At 39.3% G+C, this 25,768-nt stretch overlaps 1 protein-coding gene and 1 pseudogene across 1 annotated transcript; one reads left to right on the top strand and one right to left on the bottom strand.

Moving 5' to 3' along the window:
- Nucleotides 1-525: 525 nt before the first annotated feature.
- Nucleotides 526-9,115, bottom strand: LOC149059365 (uncharacterized). Its single transcript, XM_089223813.1, has 2 exons — nt 9,038-9,115; nt 526-1,486 (listed from the first exon to the last, which is right to left on the bottom strand). Exons 1-2 carry the CDS (start codon nt 9,064-9,066, stop codon nt 526-528), a joined length of 990 nt encoding a protein of 329 aa, XP_089079939.1. The 5' UTR covers nt 9,067-9,115.
- A 5,534-nt stretch (nt 9,116-14,649) lies between these two features.
- On the top strand, nt 14,650-18,060 carry LOC149059366 (uncharacterized; annotated as a pseudogene).
- Nucleotides 18,061-25,768: the final 7,708 nt, after the last annotated feature.

Below are 25,768 nucleotides of genomic sequence, written 5' to 3' on the forward strand. Positions count from 1 at the left end.
AGTTAACGTAGTATTTAGATTTAATATCTCTCGTTGGATTCAATATGATATCTTCGGCATATGCCCTACAGTCTTGATTTAGATTGATTAACCCCTGATGTTTTAGCTTTACTATATATGGTTCTCTATTTCCTTGGCATGTTATTGTTAAGGTTTCCCCACTAGTTGTATAGATCCATGCATTTGCATATTTTAATTTATGAAATATATTTTTAGATAATATGATATTACCTGCCTCGCATGAGCTTGGTAGAGTGTCCGGATTTTTAAATAACGTTATTTCACATGGTTGGTTTTCCGACTCATGTTGGATAGGTTGAAATTCTGGACAAATTGTAAAAACTTCGGTTTCCTTACATTGAAGTAATTGCGTTTCCGTAAACGTGGTGTATTGCCTACGATTTCTAGTAATACCGATGTATTGGAATTCTGGTTTTAGAATGATACTGTGTTTATAATCTATATTTCCGTTTAATTGTGTTTCTATCGGGTGTGGTATAGGTAAAATCCTGTATAATGTTAATTCTATTTCCGTGATCCTTGTATTCTAATTAGAAAAACTATTTGATTACCGCTATAAAAAACTGCCATTTTAGTAATTTTGCTTAGTTCATATATCTCGCTCGGTTTTGTACCCATTGGTAAATTAAAATTGAGTGGTAAAACTAACTTAATTTCAGTTAGATGTTTTGCAAGTTCCCGTGGCGTTATAAGCGACGGATGAAGTACCCCCGTTCTAGCTGCGTTTATAATCGCACTGATCGTGGTGGTTTCGTATGCGTATTGTGTTAGTAATGCCGTGAAAATACTATGTATTCTATTCGTGAGAATCAGAGTTTCTAGCGTGTGTGTATTGTTTGCTAATTCGCTAATCTTTTTATATAACATCCCTTGTTTTTCTTCCAACTCCCCGTATAATTTATTTATTTCGACGGCAGCCGTACTTACACCTATTATGGCTGATTTCACTACTGTCGTTTGATTTTTAAGTATATGGATCATATTCTCATTACTATGTTCTATCTGACCTATGTGTTCGGTTGTTTCCTTCGTACAGTCGTCATCGCATACTCCGAATAACGTTTTCATAGCCGATCCTATAAAGTTTACTAAACCTCGCTTAGCCCTATGACCTCTCGTAGTCGACTCCCCCTTGCTATCGGACACATATCTGCCTATAGATTCATACATTTGCTCTCGTTGTATAGAGATTTCTTGGAACATCGTTTTCAATATATTATCAAACCGTGAACAGATTTCATATTCCATCAGCTTATCCTTGCAATGGCTGGTCATTGACATAATTTCATTATATAGTTTATCATGCCTAGCATCGTAATTTTCTAATGGTACATATGTTACGAACTCCCACATAGCCCCTTCGATTCTAACTACCCCTCGATTTTCGCAAAACATTGTTGTTTGATTTTTAAATTCTTCGATGGTATACGGAAGTTGTCCTTGACTCATTGTCACTAGTGTTAACCTACGTAATAATATACTTATTAGTACATGTTAGTATACATATACCTTATATTTAGTAACTTAATTAATTCCTATATTCCCGCCATTATTATTTATTTACTTTATTACTTTTTTTTCTACTTAATCAATTACTTCCTACAGCGTACCTATTGTACATCTCTATCAATATTTACTAATTCTACTTCCTTTATTAATTTATTTATCTACGTGATTAATTTATAGTTTATTTCTTATATTATACTATCTTTCGTGTTACTTTCATATTTTATTCAGCATTCTGTTTGTCTCATTTCCTGACCTTCACTTAGCGTTTGTACCATATATCTGTACCTACTTTTATGTACACATCTATAATTACATTTAATAAAAAGTGCTAATAATATAGTCGTCATTAACAATGATCCTGTTAAAACGTAGACCATGTAGTTTAAAAGATTTATATTCCCATTAGTTTTTGCCTTTTTATCGCTCTTTTCTTTCTCTGTATACCCAGTTTCGAATATACTATTCGTGTTATTGATACCGTTGTCGTCCGTATTCAATTTATTAATTATTTCATCATCAGATGCGTCGTAAAATTTAGTATGCTTGTGACTGTTCTGTCCAGCGTCCGTGGTTCTTTGTGGTACCTTGATCATAAAACTTGGCGTATATTGCGTGGTCCCCCTCTTTACTCTAGTTGTGGGTGGATTTTCGGTCGTAAGTTTAGTGGCATTATCCGTTCGTGTCGTCATAGTAGTGGTCGTCGCGTTGTCTTGCTTAACCAAACTCGTTCCATTAACTGGTCTCGTTGCTTCAGCTATTGATAATGTCGAATTGATGATTGATTCTGTCCTTGCTGTTTCATTCATATTATTCGTAGCGGTGGTAGAGTTCAGACTATCAGGTAGGGATCTCTTCTTCACTTCAGTTCCCCCTTGTGTCACTTCTGTTGCTTCTGTAGTCTGTATTTCCATTACCGGTTCCAAATCCAATATGTGGTGCATTAAGTAAAGGTTATTAGCAATAACGGTCGTATCCTCTTTACCATCTAAACTCATTATAACCAATACGCACTTCCTTTCTAGCACCATCATTCTTGGGTGATCTCTTACTCCTACTTCCATGTCATCGCCACTTGACGTAGTACACTTAATTCGCAACTTGTTTAAGTTACACCTCCGTCCATACATATAAGGTATTAATATATCATTATGTTGAGTTTCCGTCACATTTTTGATAACTACGTTACCCGCCGTGTATTTATAATATATTTTAGTTTGCACACTTGACTCGTCCGGAATGTCTGAGTCCCCGTGGGCTGCCATTACGATCATTAATCTATAATAGTACATTTTCTTATTACTATTTTGGGTTTATACCTATTTATTTATGAAAATATCTTCTTCTTATGATTATTCCATTTCTTCACTTATTTACTACTTATATCTATATCTAATTTCGCTAATTACGTACTACTCTATTATTACTTACGTCTATTACTTTTTCTTTACACAATATTTAATTATCTATTTTTTTTTTATTTACTTTATACCATGGTCTCATAGTATTTCTTTACATCGTTCTTATGCACGGTGACCCGCTGTCTACCTCACGCTATTACCACGTTTTCACTATCTAGGACTTCTAGAATTTCATATGGTCCTTTCCATAACGCGCTCAATTTATTCTTTTGGGTTTTATCTTTAAGTAATATTAGATCTTTTATCCTTAAGTCCTCACTGTGAACCTTTTTATCATAATGATTTTTAGATTTTATTTTCTTTTGTATTAACCTTTCTCTCGCGATTTTATGCGACTCTTGCATTTTCTGTTTTAGATCGAATACATAATCGTCATAATTATACCTAGGTTCTGGATTACATTTTAATTTTACTGGTATATCTAAATCTCTTCCATATAACAACGCATACGGTTGGTAATTAGTTGCGGTGTGTTCTGTCGAGTTATATACGAATAGTGCGTAAGGCAGTAACTGATCCCAATTATTTAAATCTTTATCTACGTAATGTCTTAGATATTCGGCTAAAGTTCTATGTGACCTTTCTAAACTACCGTTGGTTTGTGGATGATAAGGACTTGTATTTATTTTGTTAATCTTTAGTAATTTACATACTTCGGAAAAGATTTTGCTAAGAAAATCAGTGCCCTGATCTGTTAAAATCGTTTGAGGTATTCCATGCACGCATACGAACTTAGTAACAAATTCTTTCGCTACCGTATTCGCCGTGTGGTCATGTAACGGGACTCCCAACGAATATTTTGTCAAATCGTCCTGAAAAGTAAGTATGTACTTGAAACCTGACTCAGTTTCTATTAATGGTCCTACAATGTCCATAAATAATTTTTCGAATGGTTTAGAACTTGTCGTAGTGATTACCATGGGACTTCTATGATGTTTGTTAGTAGTTTTATTCGCCTGACATGAAGCACAACCTTTTATGTAATCTTTTACTTCCTGCTTTAAATTTGGCCAGTTAAATTGCCGTTTAATTTTTTTATATGTTCTATGTATTCCTGCGTGACATCCTAGTAAAGAATCATGAAATTGTTTAAAAATAACTAATTTTTCCTCCTTACTGTATTCTAATTTAGTACAGATTATTATCTCGATGTTTGTGTTACGAAATACATATCGTATCATACATCGAACTTTTGCCCAATCTAAACCGTCTTTCCGCCCTAACTGGTTCATAGCTAACTTAGTTAATGAATGTTTTTCGCAGAAATATTTTAAATTCAATAATGCGAGATGCATATTTTCATACGTCGCTAATTGCTTTTGTTTACTTTTTGTTATCAAAAATATTATATATCTATCGTCCGTTTTAAATTTTACAACGCCCCCGATATCCTTATTCGATTTTAGCGTTTTATCCTTTCCGAATCTTTGTTTTAGTTCGTAATTTATTCCTGACCTAAAATTATAATACTTTTCTATTTCGGACACTATATTGTATTCATTTGGTGACTCTATTAGTTCACCGTGTACCTCTTTTACGTTTCTATCGGTTATTATCATAGTTTCCGATTTTTCAAGAAAGTTTGCGTAACTTTCATCTTTTATTTCTTTAATATTATACATCCGACTTAACGCGTCTACATTCGCGTTTTGTACACCTGGTTTATACCTAATTTCATATGTATATTGTTCCAATTCGATTCTCCACCTTGCTAATTTAGATAAAGCATCTTTTAAGTTAAACAACCAAGATAATGGTCGATGATCTGTAAGAATCGTGAACTTTCTACCGTAGAGATATGGTCTGAAATGTTTGACCTCAAATATAATTGCCAAACATTCTAATTCCGTTGTTGAATAATTCGCTTCCGATTGACTCAATGTCCTAGACGCGTATGATATAGGTAGATCGCTCCCTATCTTTCCTTGTGATAATATTGCTCCTAGCGCTTTCCCACTCGCGTCGGTCGTAAGTATAAATTCTTTCGTAAAATCTGGATATTGCAAAATTGGTTCTGAACAAAGTAATGTTTTTAATTTATCAAACACTTGTTGACAATCATCGTCCCAATCGAACTTTACATCTTTCTTTAACAACCTAGTCATCGGTCTAGCTATCGAGCTATAATTTTCTATAAACTTCCGGTAATATCCACTAAGCCCTAGAAAACTTTTTATTTGTTTTACATTCTTTGGTATTGGAAAATCTAGAACTGCAGTAACTTTCTTAGGGTCTGGTTTAATTCCATGTTCCGAAATTATATGTCCTAGGAACAGGCATTCTCGTTTGAGAACCTCACATTTATCTGGTTCTATTTTTAGATTATGTATACGTAATCTTTCGAATACACTAATTAATTTATTGTTATGGTCACTTAAGTTTTTCGCGTATATTATTATGTCATCTAGATAAACTAAACACTTTACTCCAATCAGTCCCGATAGAACGTTTGCCATCATATGTGCGAATGTACTGGGTGCTGACGCCAATCCCATCACTAATCGCTTAAAATGGTAATGACCTTGACCTGTTGAAAAGGCCGTAAGCTCTCTAGAATCTTTTGCTAAAGGTACCTGATGGTATCCCGCTCGAAGGTCGAGTAGAGTGAAAAGCTGACATTGACCTAGTTGGTCTAGAATCTCTGTGATATTCGGTAAAGGGTGGAATTCGTTTAAGGTAACATTATTTAATGCCCTGAAATCTATAACTACTCGAAACTTTTCCTTCCCTGACGCGTCTGCCTTCTTTTTCACTAATAAAAGTGGTGCGTTAAACAGACTCATACTCCGTTCTATGATATCGTTTTCTTCCATTTTCGCAAGTTCTGCCTCAATTATAGGTAACTGCGCATGCGGTAGCCTATATGGTTTTCGATGAACTGGGGCTTGGTCAACAGGTAATTTGATTACGTGTTCCGCCGCCGTTGTCATAGTTAAATAATCGTTCTCTAAATAAAATATGTCGGCATATTGCTCACAAATTTTTATTATCGTTTCGCGTTCTTCTGTATTTAAATGGTCGCTCCTAATAAGACTTTTTATTTTATCTACGCGTGCATTATCATGAACTATATTTTTTATTTCGTGATTATCTGTATCCACGTCGTATTCATATGATATTTTATTAATCTGAGCTACTTTCACTTCCTGTGTTACTTCTGATATATTTAATACACTAACTGTAATCTTGCCATTTTTAACCGTATTATATATATTTGCACAATACACATCCTCTGTTAAATGTTGTTTATTTATTAAAATATTTTTATTTTCTATATCGGGATCTGCAATCGGTATGCAAACCACCGTTTCCGTTCGCGGTTTTAATGTGAAACATATTTTATTTTCGTTAAAGTCATTTTTATCTTTTATTGTTAATGTACTATTTGCGATATCGATTATAGCGTTATTTTCCATCAGAAATTTCTGTCCTAGTATTCCGTCTTTATCGACCGGAAACTGTTTATCTACTACAAAAAAGTCAGTTTTAAATTCGTTTTTATCTATTATTAATGTAATTATTGTACGTCCAATTGTAGGAACTATTTTTTCGTTTATGCCTTTTAGATAAATTTTTTCATTTTCATTTATTATCGTGTTACCACTTAATTTATTTATTTTTATTAAATTTAAATCGCTACCCGTGTCTAATAGTAATTGAACATTTTCTGTATTAAAACTAGGTGATTGTAACATTATATGATGTTGAATTATAGCTGTTGAAATGCGTAAGCATCGCTCTGTGAGGGTTCTGAATCGATTATTTGATGTACCAATCTCACCCCACTCGAGGTTGGCATCTGAGCGTTTCCCGACAAATTTGCGTTATTCCTATCGTTTCGCTGTTTTGTGTAACAACTCGAAATTTCGTGTCCTCTTTTATTGCAATATGTGCAACTCAGTGGTTCCACGTTATTATTACTATTGTTGTTTCTACGCGGATTGAAATTTGGAATTTGTTGTCTATTCATATTAATGTTTTGTCTCAGATTTTGACCTGCCTGCCTACAATCTCGTGCGAAATGATTTGTGCCGCCACAGATATAACATCCTGCGTTATTTGGCGATATCCTGTTTTGATTATTATTACGCTGATTAAAATTGCTCTAGTTTTGTCTTCCGTTATTATATCCGTTCCGATTAAAATTTTTATCAAATGCATTATTATATACGTTATTATTAGTTCGCCTAGGTATTAGAATCGTTAATCCCGTTGTTATAATTATTGTATCTATTATTTCCGAGATTAAAATTTTGTTTGTTACTATTATTATCATTTCCTTGTTTCCTAAACTTATTTTCAAGTACATTTCCCCCGTTTAAATCTTGCCTTTCCAAGTTTTTCCGTAATTTTTCTACATCTAAATTAGCGTTATATTCGGTTTCTTCGTCTTTCGCTACCTGCATAGCATCCTCTAAAGTTTTTGGATCCCTAGCTTTTAGTGCAAGATTTAAATGTTTTGGTAACCCATTAACAAAAATTATTACTGCCTGATTTTTAAGTTGACTTTTATAGATTTTGGCTTCGGCTTCATTTAATTTCTCTGTTGCAATTGTACATAATTTATAATAGATTTCCTCGATTCGAAGTGTAACCCTAAAGTCAGTGTCCTCTCAGATGACTTATGTTCAAAAGCTCCCTTTAAAATTGACTTTATACTATTCCATGTACTAGTCTCGCGGTATTTACATGCTTCTAAAGCATTTCCGGCTAACTTCGAATTTATTACTTTAACTAATAAGTCTAATTTATCCTTATCTACTGCTTTTACAACAATATCACACGTATTAATAAATTTCGCGACATTGTTAGCGCCCGTACATATCGGTATAAGGGACGTAGCTTTATCGAATTCCATTTCTAGTGTAGCGTTACTAACTTTTCTGATTCGGTTTTCTGCGACTAATTCCGTGTGTACTACCCCTAGTACCGCTTGCCTCTCCTACCTGTACGCCTATGTCCGCAGTACTATCGTTATTTATTTCCGTTAAATTCCCTGTCGGATTCTCTGACGTATCTCCCAAATTTTTATTCATCAATGTATATTTTATTCATTTAGTAAAATTAAATAATAAAATTATTTATTTATTTTATGTGCCTAAAATTTAAATACCTAAATTGTATTCTAATTTCGCTAACTATTCTATCACTATTTATAATAACCACTATTTATTATTAATTCTATAACTGTTCAAAATATTTATTTTGAAATTCTTAATTTAATTACCTACTAATAGTAACTATAATATTTATTACCCAATACTCCAATATTCACTACGATTTATTTCTCACTAATTTATTTAATATAATGCTTATTCTAGGGCCCCTAAGCTACTCTATTATATATCTTTTCTCAATTACACTTTATTCAATTTTACTCTTTAGTATTTCTCTTTTAATTCAACTTATATATGTATGTGCGCACATTTATTTCAAATATTTATTCACTTATTTATTTCTTCTTTTTAAAACTCAATTATCCATTTATATCAATATTTCTCAAAATCACAAAAATTATGGTTTAACTACCATTTAATAAACTCTCAATTATTTTTTTAACTCAATATCTCTTTATTTCAATTCACTCTATTATATGACATTGCATTATATGACATTACGCGCGTAATTCCAATTATATATATACTCTTTATTATTTCCTCAATTATATTATATTCACTTTTATATCTCAAAATTATTCTCATTTATTTTCACTTATATTCATTTTATATTAATTTATACCACAAAATTATTCTCATATAACATTTATTTAAATTCACTTTATACTCATTTATTCTCTTTATAACACTTTTATCGGTACATATACCCTTTATATACTCAAAATTATCCTACACTTTTATACATTACCTACCATATTATTTCTTTAAGTAGATAACATATATATATTTCTCAAAATTTTCCTACACTTTTATACATTACCTACCATATTATTTCTTTAAGTAGATAATATATATATATACACCTTCACAATAAATTTTATACGATGGTCCTAACAGATCCAAAGGAGACGTGACAGAGCCTTATAATTAAAATTCCTACATAAGTACCCCAAAACTTAAATTACAACTCACAATACTGTCACTGCTTGAGTTGCTTCCATTGTTGCTCTTGTTGTTGTCCTGACTGCTCTAGCTGCTTGCTACGTAGATTCTCTTTTTCCCAGAGTTGCTGGAAGGTGACCAGTCCTCCAAACGTGACTCTTGGGTGAGTTGCCTCCGTGAAGTTGAAAATAAAAAATTTTCAGCTTCCCGTTGATGGAAAATCCTACCGACTGCGCCAAATTTGTAGCGTCCCAGCATACAGGAGGACAAACGACTGGTGTTGAGGTAGATGGATTGGGTGTAATAAGTATAACAACTTAATTTGTGATTAATTTATTAGATATTTATTTGATCACTATGTAAATAAAACACTTTTACTGCACAAAATGATTTGGTTGCAAAATATTCAAAGTCCGAATAATTAAATTGGACTGGTGTCTGGCGTGAAGGTGCTTATTCTGACTCTGGTGGCTCACGTCTGAATTGGGTCTAATCGGGGCTCTCCTATATAGTCCAGATAGTCCTACTCTCTGCATTTCCTCTCCTATCGATAAGACACGTATGTGTCCATGGCCGAGTCGTGCAAAAGCGTACGCGTGTATTATTTTAATATCGCAGCTTCCCACGCCCATGCGACCGGTCGGCCACATCCTGGTTATTCGCGACACGTAATCTCCATAACCCGACGACATTAATCATATCTCTAGATACGCCTGCCAAGACTACGATTTCATATTTAATATTTCGTATATTTAATTCCAATTATGGTAATATTTTGGAAAGGCTAGAAGTTTGGCCTTCGATATAACTATTGAGGTCCTACACAATATAATTGGTTGGCGAAATCATACGCCCCAGGGTCACTTATACATATCTACGTGTATATGCGTGTTTAGATGTCTCAGCGGGACGTCAGTACATAGCAGTAGCTATTAGAGCTACGTAAAAACATAAAAAGGTTAGCCCTTCTGGCTCAACAGATTAGAAAAATAATTGGTGCAAATTAATCTGCGGTCCTTATGACCAAAAAAATATAATACCTTGCAAATTTGCAGTAACTATTAGAAATATAGAAATAATATAAGGTCCTTATGACCAAGAATAATATTATAATAATACTATGCGCCCTTCTGGCACATCAGAATAATACAGATATATATTATAGCCCCTTATGGCCAACAGCTAAATAAGTATAATAAAAACAATAATTATAATAATATAAATATGCGGCCCTTTTGGCACGACAGAAAAATAATAAATAGGTGGCCTTCTGGCCTAACAATTGAATAATAATAATTATAATAGTAAAACTCACAGTTTGTGGAGCGCAGACTGGCCAGCTGGTCCTGTGCTAAAATAATATAAAATAATACACGGCAAAGATAATAACTTATCAATAATATAATAATATGCTGCCTTTATGGCTTACAATGATATAATAGGCATACGATATAAAAATGCTCTTGGCGTTTAGCAGCGAAATATAATAAAAATTACAGAAGCCCTTCTGGCATTCACATTTATTAAAAAACAATAAAATAATTATAAATTGCACTTAATAATATTTTTTGTATGTGTTGAAAACGATCGAAACAACGTATCAGCAGAGACAGAGAGTCACGGCGGCCGGGTAAACTCATATTCGCGTAGCCAGTGCGGCGGCATACGATAACGAGCATAATCTACATATAGGCATTATATAACTCACAAAACACATTTAAATAGATATAAAAATAAAATATTATAATGACAACAGGTGATAGTGTGTGTGTGTGTTTGTGTCCAGCTATCCTCGCTGTCCGTTGTTAATTAATTGAATACTATTATGCTATACCTATAATTATGTTGCGGCGGCAACAACCGTTGTAACTGAAATGTATTTTATTCTTGTTGTTGCCGCCATAAATTAATATAATATAATATAGTAAAATACTATCGGTTACGGAGGAACAGCCGATCGACACAATCACACACATACACAAACACTCGCGAGCACCAGCCGTTATTTTTATATTTATTTTGTTTTAATTATATTTTGTGTCTTGTGAATTATATAATATTATGTGAATCTAGTATCGGCGCGTTATCTACTGCCGCCGGCTCACCGGTGCGCGCAGCTTAACACGGCCGCCGCAGTTTTGTTCTCCTCCGTCCGTCGTCGTGATGCTAGGCCGTTGCGAATAATATATTCTTTTTTATGCACGAATTGCTATTTCTTGTTATTAACTTATAATTATTTTTTGTCATATTATTATGCCTTTTATATTTGTTGCGTGAATTTATATACGCGTAATCGCCATATCTTTTACTTTATATTATATACGTGTGCGACATTACTAGTCATTAATTTCATTGTAATTATATTATATTTATTGGGTGTGAATTTTATTTAGTGTATATAGGCTTAGGTAGCAGCTGGCCAGCAGTGCACCGACAAGCCGTGAGTTATTGTTTATTGTTATTTATTTATTATTATTATATTATTAAGTATTGTAACATCTATTCTGTTGAGCCAAAAGGGCTATGTATTTTTTATATCAATTACCCGAGCTTTCAGCTCTAACAGCTGTTTTTATATATTATAATTGTGTTATTGAGCCAGAAGGGCCTTAACTACTTTTTATTATTTATCATATACCTGTATACTAATATTTTATTCTATTCGGTCATAAGGACCATATAGTTATCACGTTTGTTTTTTTTTACCTTTTAGTGTGATTTTTTATATAATTGCACTTTTTTCATATCTATATACACCTTTTATACCTGGTTTTGCCGAACCGGCATTTTGGTTTATTATATACATTTTTTACTTGTTGGGCCAAAAGGGCCGTAATTTGCTTATTTTATTATTATATCATATTTTATACCATATTTGCATTTGAGTTACCATTATTTATTATAGAGTTACCTATTCGTCTTAGATTTAAGTATACACACAAACATATATACACACTTACACACCACCACATTACATAGCTCACTAGTATTTGCGCGGCGAACCCAACCAATTCTAGTTGAGCTATATACAACTAACACAAATTTACAAAGGTCGATCGGTGTGTTAGTATAATACTTATTAAGCGCGAAGTATTTTGGTAACCGGGCGCACGGCCTATTATTGTTCGTTCCCGGCCCATACACTTGTTGTTCAATAAACGATACGGGGGAGCTGAAGAATTGCCCCATCGGGTACTCCCGGCCCCCTCTGATACCGTTAAAAAAAAAAAGGTTAGGTTAGGTTAGGTTCAGTCGCGCGTATATATTACCACCGGGAGCACGCTCTTTTGTCAGTCGCGCGTATATATTACCACCGGGAGCACGCTCTTTTGCGACACTCTGTAGTTTTTTGCTTATTTCTTTCGCTAAAGTTAACGGTTTTTTGTGCGGTTTGGACCAAAAGCTTCGTCTGCTTACAGTGCGTCTTTTGGTGTAATCAACGCGGAAATCGGTTAAGCAAATTTTGTGTAAGTACGACTTTAAGTTAAATTAAATATACGGCGGCGAGCAGGACCACGCCCGTGTGTACATGAACCAGTTCACACGCCGCCGTATACATTATACATGGCCGCCCGAATTCCACGGACCTTCGTATCGTGATTTCTCCGCTCCTGTTAGAGCTACAGCTTAGGTTGTGGTCTTTACGGATTCGTGTTGTCCATACGGTATCTAACCTACCAAAATTCGCGAATTTGCAAAATTACTTGTTACTGCAACTCACTGGAGGTTCACCCACACCGGAACTGGATATTGTTGGATCAGCCTCTACGAGACGAATCTAATGATACCTCATACGTCTACGTGGGATAAATAATGGGTGAGTTATTAAACAATTTCTAATAATATATTATACACGCGACTCTCGGCGGCGCCGCCGCACGGAGACCGGTTCGCGCCACGGCGCGCGACCGCGCGGTGACCTAGTTTCCGCGCCGCCCGAATTCCATTCTCGGGCGCGGCCTACGTGCATACAAACACAGCGCCGCCTGCACTCTGGCAGACCGCGACACACCGGTTCCAGCGCCTCTGGCCCGTTGTATCGCAGGGACAATACGTCACTTCCAAAAGCGACGGTCACAAGTACTTGCTCGGACAGCTGTACGTCACGCCGACAGGCGAACACGTCTTGTTCGACAAGTATGGTGATCGGCTGGTGATCGGGCTACCACAGAGCAAGGTCGCGTCGAATGACCGACCGAGAAAGAAAACGTTTGCAGACTCGGAGTCTCCTGTCTGCGAAGAGGAAACAATCATGCTGGCGGCTAGGAGTCTCTCCAGGGACCTGTTTGTTGCAACAACACACAGGCTTGGTCAGATCGCAAAGTCTCTGGCGGACACTCCATACGGGGAGGAGGCTCAACAGATGCATGACATCCTTGTCTCCATCCACCTTAGGATGTTTGATTCTGTTGTACGACCTCAGAAAGAAGCTACTGCTGTCGTGGTTACTGGCACCCAGACCAGCAGACCTAACAGTACGCTGGCACCAATCGTCAACACCATCGCAAGCGCTAGCGTCAAGGCCACTGATGATGGCAAGACTACCATTCGGGCAGTCCCTGAGGGTTGCTGCCCTGCTTGCCAAAAGCCTAACGGAGGAGGCTCGATGATGGATATAGACACGCCCGTCGCATCTAAGTCAAAGTCGAAAAAGAACAAAAAAAAGAAGGCATCTGCGGCCGCCCCACGGGCTCCAACCGCTCCGCAGAAGCCCTCTCAAAGTTCTACTGAAACCCCCACTATTACCAAGGACTCTACGTGGACAGAGGTGGTCGGAAGAAAAGCCAAGAGGCACGCTGGGGCTGAGGCTCCAGCTGCCGGCAGCTCCAACTTCCCTGCCCTCCCTCCACCGAAGGCAGTCCCCAGGAGGCTCCCCCCTCAAAGAAACGCTGCACTAATTGTCAGGGTCCCCTCTGGCTCCTCATATGAGGAAACAGTAGCTAAGTTGCAACAGTCGGGGATTAACCCTGACGATTTTGGCGCTACAGTCGCAGGCATGCGCAAATCCAAAAAGGGTGACGTCGTGGTCGACCTTGGCAGGAGCAGCAAGTCCAGGGCCGCAGCTGTCCCTCTGAGGAATGCGCTGGCCGATAAGATTACTGGAGTGGTAGCCACGGTTGCTCCTTCAGGCTTTAACGTGGAAATGGAGGTAGTAGACCTCGAATCTACCTCCACTCCTGAGGCAGTGCTGGAAGCCGTCAAAAGCGCTATTCTTACGGCAAGTAAGGACGATGCGTCTGTTGCAGCACTATTAGGTGATATATCCGTAACCTCTATGTGGAGATTGAAGAACGGTCAGCAGGTGGCCTAGGTCAGCGTGCCAAGGGCTGCTAAGCCAACCGAGGTCAGTCGTGTCAGGGTGGGATGGACCAGCTGCAGGTTCAGAATCCGGCGCCCTGACGCCGTCAGGTGCTACAAGTGCCATGGTTTCGGACATTCACAAAGTAGCTGCATGGGCCCTGGCCTCAGTGATGCCTGTCGCAAGTGCGGCGAGAAATCGCACAAGGAGAAGGACTGCACTAGGGACTCCAAGTGCGTGGCCTGCGATCGGGCGTGTTTGGTGACCAGTCCCCATCGTCCGGGTACAGCTGCCTGCAAGGCCAGATGTGCGGCTGAGCCGTGGCACGTCTCAAACCACCGCAATGATTAACTTCCTTCAAGTTAATTTAAATGGTAACTGGGACGCCCAACAGCTCCTAGACCAGACGGTGGCGCAAAGGGACATAGACATTCTCATCCTGAGCGAGCCCTTTGCGAGTACAGTCGACAGCCCTCGGTTGCGCTTCAGCCTCGACAGGAAAGTTGCGGTCGGTACAACGCCTGGGACGGCCTTTGTCCACGATGACGACGGCGCAGGCCAAGGTTATGTGTTGATAAGGCTGCGAGATTTGGTAATCTTCAGCTATTACTGGAGACCCGGCACCACTTTAGGGGAATATGAAGCTTTCTTGGGGGATCTCGATTCCATGGGCGAGGTCAGGTTAGTAGTCGGAGGTGACTTCAACGCCTGGAACGTGGAGTGGGGCTCTCGGTGCAACAATCCGAGAGGCGAGCTTCTTGCCGACCTGGTTGCTAGCCTGGGACTAACTCTATCCAACACCGGAGACACCCCAACATTTGTCAGAGGTGAGGCGACCTCCATCATTGATGTCACTTTCTCCAAAGGCATTGAGATCCATGGCTGGACGGTTTTGGGCGAAGCGAACCTGAGCGACCACGCTTACGTGACCTTCTTCACGGACCCTCCTCCCGTCGATCCCCACCCCGGCTGGCCCCAGGCAGCGGCTACAGCTCCGGGACATCCAGGTTGGGCGTTGAAGAAGATCAACATGGAGACATTCTACAAGCATGTCAACTCGAGACAGTTAGCTCTCCCGAGAAGACGCTCTGGAGTCAACGTTGCATTGCACGCAGCCGAAGCGCTGGACAAGTACATTGCGGATGCGTGCGACGCCTCCATGCCTCCCAGGACCCCTGGTCCTAGTGGTAGGAAGCCGGTGTACTGGTGGAACGAACACATCGCCGAGCTGAGGGTCAAAACTCTATCTCTCCGGAGGGCTTATCAGTCTGCCTTGAGGAGACTCGGTAATGATGGAGCTGCGACCGCTAGAGCCGACTTCTCCGCGGCCAGGAAGGACCTACACAGGGAGATCAGAAAGGCCTAGGAGCAGAGCTGGAAGGAGCTCTGCAACCAGGTCGAGTCTAACCCCTGGGGAAAGCCCTACAAGCTGGTCATGAAGAAGTTTGGTGAAGGTTCCACCAGGCTGGCAAGCAAAGGCAGAGAGCTAGCCATCTCTGACCATCTGTTCCCGGAGGCTCCTGTCACCAATTGGGACCTCATGCCTCGCCCAGAGGTCAGGAACATCTTCGAGCCCTTCGACCCTAATTCGGATGAGTTAGTCTTCGGCACCATCATTCCTGAGTTCACGGTCGACGAACTGCTAAAGGCCACCAAAAATATGTCTTCGGGAAAAGCGGGTGGCCCTTCCAGCATCCCAAACGGAATCCTCAAGAGGATCATTCATGCTCGTCCTTCGTCCACGCTGAACGTCTACAATAAGTGCCTCACCTCGCTGACCTTTCCAGTCTGCTGGAAAAAGGCGAGGTTGGTACTTCTACACAAGGGCCCGGGGAAACCGGTCGAGGCACCTTCCTAACCTTCCGACCCATCTGCCTCCTAGACACTCCTGGGAAGGTTCTGGAGAGACTCCTTCTTCAGAGGTTGGACGAACATCTGGACTCTCGGTACGGCGGCCGAGCGCCAAACCAGTTCGGGTTTAGAAGGGGCATCTCGGTCGTATCTGCGGTGGAGGTCGTCACTAAGCTGGCAAAACATGCCGCCGAGGGCAACCATAGGCAGGTTGAGCTCTGCGTGCTGGTCACCCTTGACGTCAAAAACGCCTTCAACTCGCTCCGCTGGCCGGTCATTGATGAGGCACTAAAGAAAAAGGACACCCCTGAGTACCTGGTGCGAATGATTCGATCCTGGCTTTCGGATTGAGAGCTACTGGTAGGTGATAACAGGGTGCCTAAAACGGTGACGTGCGGTGTTCCTCAAGGTTCGGTTCTAGGACCTACCCTTTGGAACATTGTTTATGACGACCTCCTCACCATGGAGGTTCCTCCGGGCATACAGATGATCGGCTTCGCGGAAGACCTTGCAGTTGTAGGTTTGTCCAGGACAGGTGAACAGCTTGAGAACCTCGTAAATCCTGTACTGGAACAGATCGACGGATGGATGGTGAGACATGGACTACAGCTGGCTCATCAAAAGACTGAGGCTGTAATGCTGACGAAGAGAAGGGCCTACAACCCTCCCCGCCTCAGCATTGGAGGTCAGCTGATCGACCTAAAGAAGCACCTTCGATACCTAGGAGTCATCCTGGACACCCGTCTCTCTTTTGGGAAACACGTTGAAACGGTCGCCAAAAAAGCGGCCACTTCGGCGGCAGCTCTTCCAGGATCATGTCCAACATCAATGGGCCTGGGCAATGGAAGGGAAGACTCTTGGGATCTGTAGTCGAGAGCCAGCTGCTCTACGCTGCCCCGGTGTGGGCAGCTCCTGTCTGCGGCACCGCTAAGTCCACCTGAAATCTTAGTAGACCACAGAGGGTGGCCGCCCTGAGGGCCATCAGAGCCTACAGGACGGTCTCGGACGAAGCCGCCTTCCTGTTGGCGAACATGCCGCCTGCTGACCTTATCGCCCGTGAGAGGGTGACCACCCGTCTCCAGAAATAGGATCAAGAACGAAGAAAGGAAGGCTACCATCGTAGAATGGCAAACGAGGTGGTCCAGCTCAAGCAAGGCCGCTTGGACTCGCCGCCTCATCCCCAATCTGGTTAGGTGGTATAACAGGACGACTCCAGTAGTCCCCTGGACTTACAACATGACACAAGCGCTCACTGGACACGGCTGTTTTAAGTTCTACCTACATCGCTTCGCGAGGGCCGCAACCCCAAGGTGTGTCCACTGCCAGTGTCTTTCGGATACAGCAGAACACACCTTGTTCCACTGCGAGAACTGGAACGGTCTACGTACAGACCTCCGTGAGCGATTCGGGCATCTACCAACAGCAGATGATGTACCTAATATACTCTGTGGTCCTCTAGTTGAAGACCTGCCGGCAGACAGCCAACAAAACAAAGGGCGATTTTACTCTACGACGCTGAAGAAACCCTCAGACTCTTCTACAAGATGGTAGAAAACATCCTTACCGTCAAGGAAGAGGAGGAGAGGGCTCGACAGGCCGCAGAAGATGATGGATAATATCAGTACGGGACTCCAAAGTGGCGGGCTTAGGCCGGCTTGAGAAGAGGATATCAGATCGTGATGTCTAGAATGGCTGGCTTAGCCCGGTCCGAGAATAGGCGACAGAACGAGATGTCTAGGGTGGCGGACTTGGTCGGCCCGAGAAGACAGACTAAGGAAAAAAAAAACAAACTAATAAATGTGTAATTTGCTGTGTGGGGAGTAGCGGGCATCCTGCTTATCCCTACTCAGCGCTGATGTATTTGTAAAGTCAAAACAGGATTGGGGCACTTGCATATATACCGGGTTACTGAGGATTGGGTATCTCAAAACTGTTATGACTACTTCTTCGTGTTTAAATTTATGACTTATATAAATAAACGATGCTGCATGGGGGTTTAGCAATGTGAAAACAGTTCGGCCTCCATGCAGTGATTTAACCAGAAAAAAAAAAAGGTTAGGTTAGGTTAGGTTCCTCCCCACGGGATCCGCCTTGACGTGGCGGGGAGGCTTGCGGGCTCTTAACTGAGTCTTACAAAGCGATCCCGGTCTAAATTAGACCAAAACACAGAGCCTGACCTTAACTGGTCGTGCAGGTCTTGTCCACCTGCAAGCGCCTGCAAACGGACATAGGTGAAGGCAACACTGAATTAAAATCCCCTGGTAGTAGGTAAAATGCAAGTGAAGGAAATTACTTTAAAAACCCAATATGAACGTTAACAACAGAAATATTGTTACCGCATCAGGGGATTCGGACCCCCAGATGCCGGCAGTCAGGAATGAGCAAGCGGGCTCCTGGCGGTCGTCATCCAACGACTGCAGGGATACGGAGGTGGCCAGCCAGGCCTCCGTTATCTTATCTGATACTAGTGCTGCGAGTGGGCAAGAGAGCTCAGTGAGGTCGATAGACGATCACAAAACCGCAAGCGTTGCTGCACAGGCTCCGGTAGGCACTCAGCCGGGTGTTCAGAGATGTGCCACAGAAGATAAATCAGCTGAGAACGAAGACATCGTCATAGAATCCAACAACTTATACGCGGCCATGGAGAACCTTATCCAACGCTTCAAAACGCAGGACAGGGGTATCAAACTGCTTATAAGCGAAATCTCGAACCTGAAAGCCACACAGACGCTGACTAGAAGTGAAAAGGTAAAAACTTGCACATAGGATATCTTTAATATGTCTAAAAAAGTAGAGACAAGTAGATATGAAACCATCAGGGCTTTCAAATCTCTTCCACTTATAACAAGAGACATGGTGTTAACTCACAAGAAAGAAGAAGAAATTAAGGAGAACCAAATCTCTCCAAAGGAGACAGTCGAAGCATCCACATCAACTCCCTGCTGGTGGGACATGGACGAAAACCCACGAAGAAAACAAACAGGGAGCGACGTGGTTAAAACAAAAGAGAAAGGGAAACCTACAAACCTCACAACAGATAATAGGAACAGCGATGAGAAAACGGGAGAGACAATCCGCACAAAGCCTCCTGAAAACCAGGGGCTACCTAACAACAAAAAGAGGAAAAATAAGGCCAAGCGAACAAGACAAGCTAAGCCAGACTCAATTGCAATCAAGCCGAGCGACGGAGAATCAAGCGAAAGCATTCTATTGGCAATAAGGAAAGAAGTCAACATTACAGAGATAGGCGTCGCCGTGAATAGTATTAGGGAAAGCAGAGGAGGAGAACTCCTAATCCAGTTAACGAAAGAGAACAACAAGAGGAAAGAACTGGGAGCAGCCCTCCAACAAACGCTGGGCGAAAAAGCCAAAGTTAGAGAACTCATCCAGTTTCGGAAATAGAGATCCTCAGACTAGACGGGGTTACAACGGAAACCGAAGTGCTGGACGCTCTAAGATCAGCCGCAAAACTAGCAGATGAAGATACTAGTGTCAAGATCAGGAGCCTCAGGAGGGGACTTGGTGGCATGAAGAGAGCGACAGCAACCCTAAGAACGTCGGACGCGTATCACATCGTGACAGCGGGCAAGATAGACGTAGGATGGGTAAAGGCGAAGGTAAGACTGAAGATTACAGCCACGAAATACTACAGATGCCTATGCTTCGGCCACACAAAACATTTCTGCAGGGGACCAGACAGAACAAATACGTGCAGCCTCTGCACAGAAAAGGGACACAAAGCTATAGACTGTACAGCCAACCCGAGATGCACGGCTTGTCTGGACAAGAGATTCCGCTGTATATCTGCCGCCTGGTGGACGACTACCTTTCAGAACGTAGTATTATATACGAAGCAGAAGGGCAAAAAACAGAGGTGAAGCTGTCGAGCGGAGTGCCACAGGGATCAGTTCTAGGCCCAACTCTCTGGAACGTCCTCTTCGACGACCTGCTCAGGGTACCACTGCCGGAAGGGGTAGAATACCTTGCATTTGCCGACGATGTGGCTCTCGTGGCAACAGCAAAAGAAGCATACGAGTTAGAGGCAATACTCACAACGGCAGCGGAAAAAGTAAGTTCCTGGCTAGATAGCACGGGGCTAAAACTAGCGGCACACAAGTCTGAAGTGGTAGTCATTACGAGGATGAGAAAACACAACGATATAAAGGTCACCATAAAGGACACACAGATTAAATCAAGCAATAGCATCAGGTACCTGGGAATACAGATCGACACAAAAATTATGTACACGGAGCATGCTAAAACAGTAGTGACCAAAGCGGGGAGCACACTGAACAATCTGGTGAGGATCATGCCGAACATGAGTTCTGTGAGGCAAAACAGGAGGAGGCTGCTTGCAGGCGTAATCCACTCTCAATTGCTATACGGAGTCGAATCATGGGCTGAAGACATGAGCCAAGAGGGATGGAAACAACTAAGCAGAGTACAGAGGAAAGTGGCACTAAGGGTTGCTTGTGCATACCGTACGGTATCAAGAGAGGCAGTCCTTGTAGTATCCGGGATAATTCCCATCGATATTATGGCAATGGAAAGACGGAAGGCTTACATCCAGAGGAGAGGAGAACAGGAGCCACCCGGAATAGAAGGAGAACCACAACCGACGGCACTGGACGAATGGCAAGACAGATGGGAGACTACAGAAGAAGCAGATGAAAGACAATGGACAAGGCGTTTAATCCGGGACGTCAGAGCATGGACCGGCAGAAGACACGGGGAAGTCGATTTCCACATAACGCAGGCATTGACGGGTTACGGCTGTTTTGCACAATACCTGCATAGGTTTGGCCTGCTAAACGAAGTCTGCTGCTGGTTCTGTGGACATCCAAATGACGACCCAAATCATACATTCTTTGAATGCGATGCTTGGCACAATAAGGGAAGAGAGCTCAACACGCTTATTGGAAAAGAGGTTGCGGAGAACATGGTGAGAAACATGATCCATTCCAAGGACAAATGGAATGCAATATCCAACTACATCCACCACGTGCTGATGAAGAAGGAGAACGAAGAGAGAAGGCGGAAAGGATTACCAGACTAACCTAGTTAAGTCACAATGTACGCTGAAAGCAAAAATTGAGGGGATAGAGCCCCTCGTAATATGTACAACACTAAACGTAAGGTCAACTCACAAGGGGACTGTCCCTGCGAGTGACCAACGACTGTGAAATTGAATTTTTTCAATAAACGATGGACACTGAGGGGTGAAATGACTGACGTCAGTGCCACCCTCAGCTGGCCGATACCATGTAAAATTAAAAAAAAAAAAAAAAAGGTTAGGTTAGGTTAGCCCCCCATAGGATCCGCCTTGTCGTGGCGGGGAGGCTTGCGGGCTCTTAATTGAGGAGTCTTACTAAGCGATCCCTGTCTAAGTCAGACTTATTTCAGAGACTCACCTCAACTGGTGGGTCAGGCTTGGTCCACCTGCAAGCGCCTGCAAACGGACATAGGTGTAGGTAACACTGACTTAAAATCCCCCTGGCGGAAGGGCTAAAACGCAAGGGAGAGGCACCCTTTCAAAAACTCATAATGAAAGTCGACTACGGAAATTTTGTTACCGCACCAGGGGATTCGGACCCCCAGGTGCCGGCAGCAGTGAGTGGATCCGGAGTAACAGCCGGGTCCAACGTAGCGGGCTCACTGCGGTCGTTACCCGCAAAATATTTTATGACAACTGCTGGTGAGGTTCAATGGCAATATCAATTCATAAGTTGAATAATTATAAGTACATACAATTTTATTGACATAAATACAAATTATTTAAATATTATACTAATGTAGTGATCACGTCGCCTACAGGTATCAGTAGTCAAGGATGATGTTTGGAAGGTGACTCTTGAGTTAATTACACAACGTAGAATTCTTCTTAATTAGATTAATTGTTTATTTATTGTGATAAAACATATATTTATTTATAACATGAAAGCTGAATGTAAGTTAAGTATTCTGAATGATAGAATAAATTCGGTTTGATTCGAATATTTTCTAAGTTCAAAATATTGTTTATAAGAAATTTTCTAAGTCCAATGAATTAAATTAAACAACAGACTGGCGTGAAGGTGCTCTGGCTAGTCTGGTCAAGTCGCGTCTGAATACAGGCCGTTTCGGGGTCCCTTATATAGTGCTACCCTCTACTCCCCATAGTCTACTTGCTCTTGTCGCTGTTCTCACGGATGTGGTAAAGTTATCTAGATTGACGGAAATGCCACTCGCCCACGTACGAGCTAAATGCGTATCCCATGCGGCTACAGACTTCGATAATTTATATTATTATTAACATTATTATTATGAAAAAATATACATTATAATATTACTTTATGACATTGTTTCTTGTAACTTTTGTAATGATACATAACCCCACATCCTGTGCACACCTATCAACGATCTTTCATAGTCGTCTAACCACATGATTTCGTGTTGCCCTAACGTTAATGATTTCCACGAAATGCTTTCTCTCTTATAATTACAAAGTTGGTCACACCCTACCCTATCTTGGTTCGGCTGGTACCTAGTTGACCGTGAACTAGACAATGCGGGACGCTAGTCCATAGCACTAACCATGTTTTATGTAGTTTTTGTTGGTATAAAGCAGGGTACAATGAACTTCAATGCGTAGAAAAACTTCCATTTACTTTCATATCTGTCATCTGCACCATCACCACTCTTCATCTTTTGAAGTTCGTGTGAAACCTGAAAAGTTCAATTGAATAAAAAAAATATTAAACTACTATAATAAACTATTATATAATATTATTAATTATTTTTAAATTATTTTATATTAGATATACAATTTAACAATCAATATACACACCTGATTACGTAAGTTATGTATCTTTCTTTGTACCTCATTTACATCACAATTAAATTTTGTCACGATTTCTTCAAACGCACTCGTTTTCTTGTCACGATTCCTATACAACTTGTGATTAACATTCCACAAAAATTCCTTTTCCTCGTAAAGATTAATTAACTCAAAAATGTCGTGATCTGTCCATTGTCGTGCGCTCATTTTAATTTAATTTAAATAAATAATAATTTAAAAAAATTATATATTATGGTATTCCGGTATTTATATATTAACACGGGTGCTCTCAGCTCTTCAAACACTGTTGGAAGACTGGAGACTAGATCTCAAGAGCAGGAATGAACGTGTCCACTCGCGACACATACAGTCTCGTTGATTAGTAATGACTTGTCTCTGCGAGTACTCTCAGGTTCATATACATTTGTGACTTAAGTCTCGAGACTGCTCTCGAGACTTTTTAATCTCAAGTGGACACTTACCATAATATTGTATTACTGTTTAGTATCATAATTTTTTATTATTCGTAATAACAAATTACATTATTTCTTGGAAAAAAAATAATTCAAAATCAATAATCGCTGTAACACTGATAAATAAAAAATCATTTGAATTTAAACAAACTTTAAAAATTGTTTAAAAATTATTGATTCAACCTTAGTAAAATTTTTGAGCACCAAAATTTTTCTAAAAATCGGATTTACAAAATAGCTATCTTGATTTTTTTAACTATCAAATAACAAATTTTTTAATTTTTAATTTTACATACTAAATGTTAAAAAAAAATTGAAAAATATTTGAAATGTAGCGCAGACGATAATTTACAATTAAAAAAAAAAAGTCAAAAATGTTAAATAGATCAAATGTTATTGCAATTGTCAGTTCATCGTGAAACACCCTGTATATATATAAGATAACTACTATCACGATTTAAGATATACCTAATTCTTAAATCGTGTCTACAATCATGCTTTGGTATACCAGCTGGTATATGTATATCTATGATAATATAAGGTATTATGAATGATAACTACATGCAATGTTTTTGGAAAAATTGATTTACCCATGACAGTAGTATAGATGTACCATTCCTGGCGCACTTTTATTTTATCAGTAAAAGATCACAAAGAAAACAATGTGCAAAAAGATCAGACAATTGAAATGCAATAATTATTAAAATATTTTTATAGAACTTATGTTATTAATAATTGAAAATTTAAATGCAACATACAATCGTAAAATATTTTAATATATTATATTTTCAATCTTTTTTATTTTTATTTTTAATTAATGTATTGAGATGGCTTACAAAATCATTTCTATCTATATTTGTTTTATAATGTCCCCAAGCAAATGTATCAATACTATTTTCCAAAATAAATCTTTTATCATCATAAGCACTTAAAGCTTTTTTGTTTTGTTCTACAGTAAAAATATCATGCAGCTTAGTTCTGAATAAATTTTGTTTAACATATTTTGATTTTTTTGTTAGTAAACAATTTTCAAAATCATTAAAACATATTTTATTTTCCACAACATTTTTTTTAACACCTTTAGATTTTTTAATTTCCTTTTCAGTATCTAAGATTCGATGTGAATATAATTTGGATCTTAAACCTATAAATTCAGTCATAATTTTTCCGTTTAACTCATCTTTAAACTTACCTAAGACTTTTTTGTTAACTAAAGGTAAACCATAACTATTATCTTTTGAATAATCTGATGTATTATAATAAAAATCATACATTAACAATTTAGATAAATCTAAAATACACATTCCTATATATATTGGTTGTTTGAAAGATATTTTACATCTTTTCATATGGATTGCAGCTAAATTCTCTGTAAAAATTGTTCTTTTATCAAAATTTGGTCTCGCAATTAATTTGTCTAGTTTTGAAACATTAGAACATAATTTTATATCAACATGATTTCTCACATTCATCATAGTACGTCCATAAACACTATTGTTCATTAATTTGAAATATTCTTTTTCAAACTCATTCTTAGCTTTTGATCTAAGATTAGTATTGAAATCAATATACACTTTTAACCAAGGAGATTGACTAAATTCTAATACTCTATGAATTTTCTCTATCTTTAAACCTAGTTTAATATATAATTTTAGTGTTTCATAATGTATTATATATTTTTTCTTATCATACAAAGTTGTTAATAATTTTGGGAGTTGTTTGTCATCAAAATGTCTTTCTGGTGCTAAAGGGAAATCTGAATGTAGATCATGAAGTTCTTTAGGGTAAGATAAATCGACTTCTAAAATATAGCCTTTACATGATTTATCAGAAATATTCATTACATCAAAATCATTCAGATTATCAACTCATTTGAAATCTCCAGTAGGTAAATATTTACTCATTGCCCAACCATAAAGATTATTTGCATCCAAGTATTGTAAAAATATTGATTCATTATTTTCTTTAAATTTATCTCCCATATATTTATTATTTGCTTTTGAATATCTTTGACTACATTGAGATAAGCCCCCTCTTATTCCGGATTCAAACATCAATATTTGATCGATATCTGTTAATAAATCTAGCTTTACTTTTGTCATTCTTAACATGCTAACCCACGCAAATCCTAGTGTAGTGTAATACCACAGAGGATCTAATTTATAATTTTTTAAAGAAATGTCTCTAAAATTTTCCACTATATCTGTTAATAGTAAAACATCAATCTTATTATATAAACTGGTGAATTCACGAAGATTTTGTATATTAAATACTTTCCAAATTTTTTGTGAGTTTTCATATTCCTCTTTGGTTATATTTTT

The sequence above is a fragment of the Diuraphis noxia genome, unplaced genomic scaffold (genome assembly GCF_037042655.1).
Source record: "Diuraphis noxia isolate RWA-SAM2 unplaced genomic scaffold, SU_Dnox_SAM2 contig0001, whole genome shotgun sequence".
In the NCBI taxonomy this organism is placed as follows: domain Eukaryota; kingdom Metazoa; phylum Arthropoda; class Insecta; order Hemiptera; family Aphididae; genus Diuraphis; species Diuraphis noxia.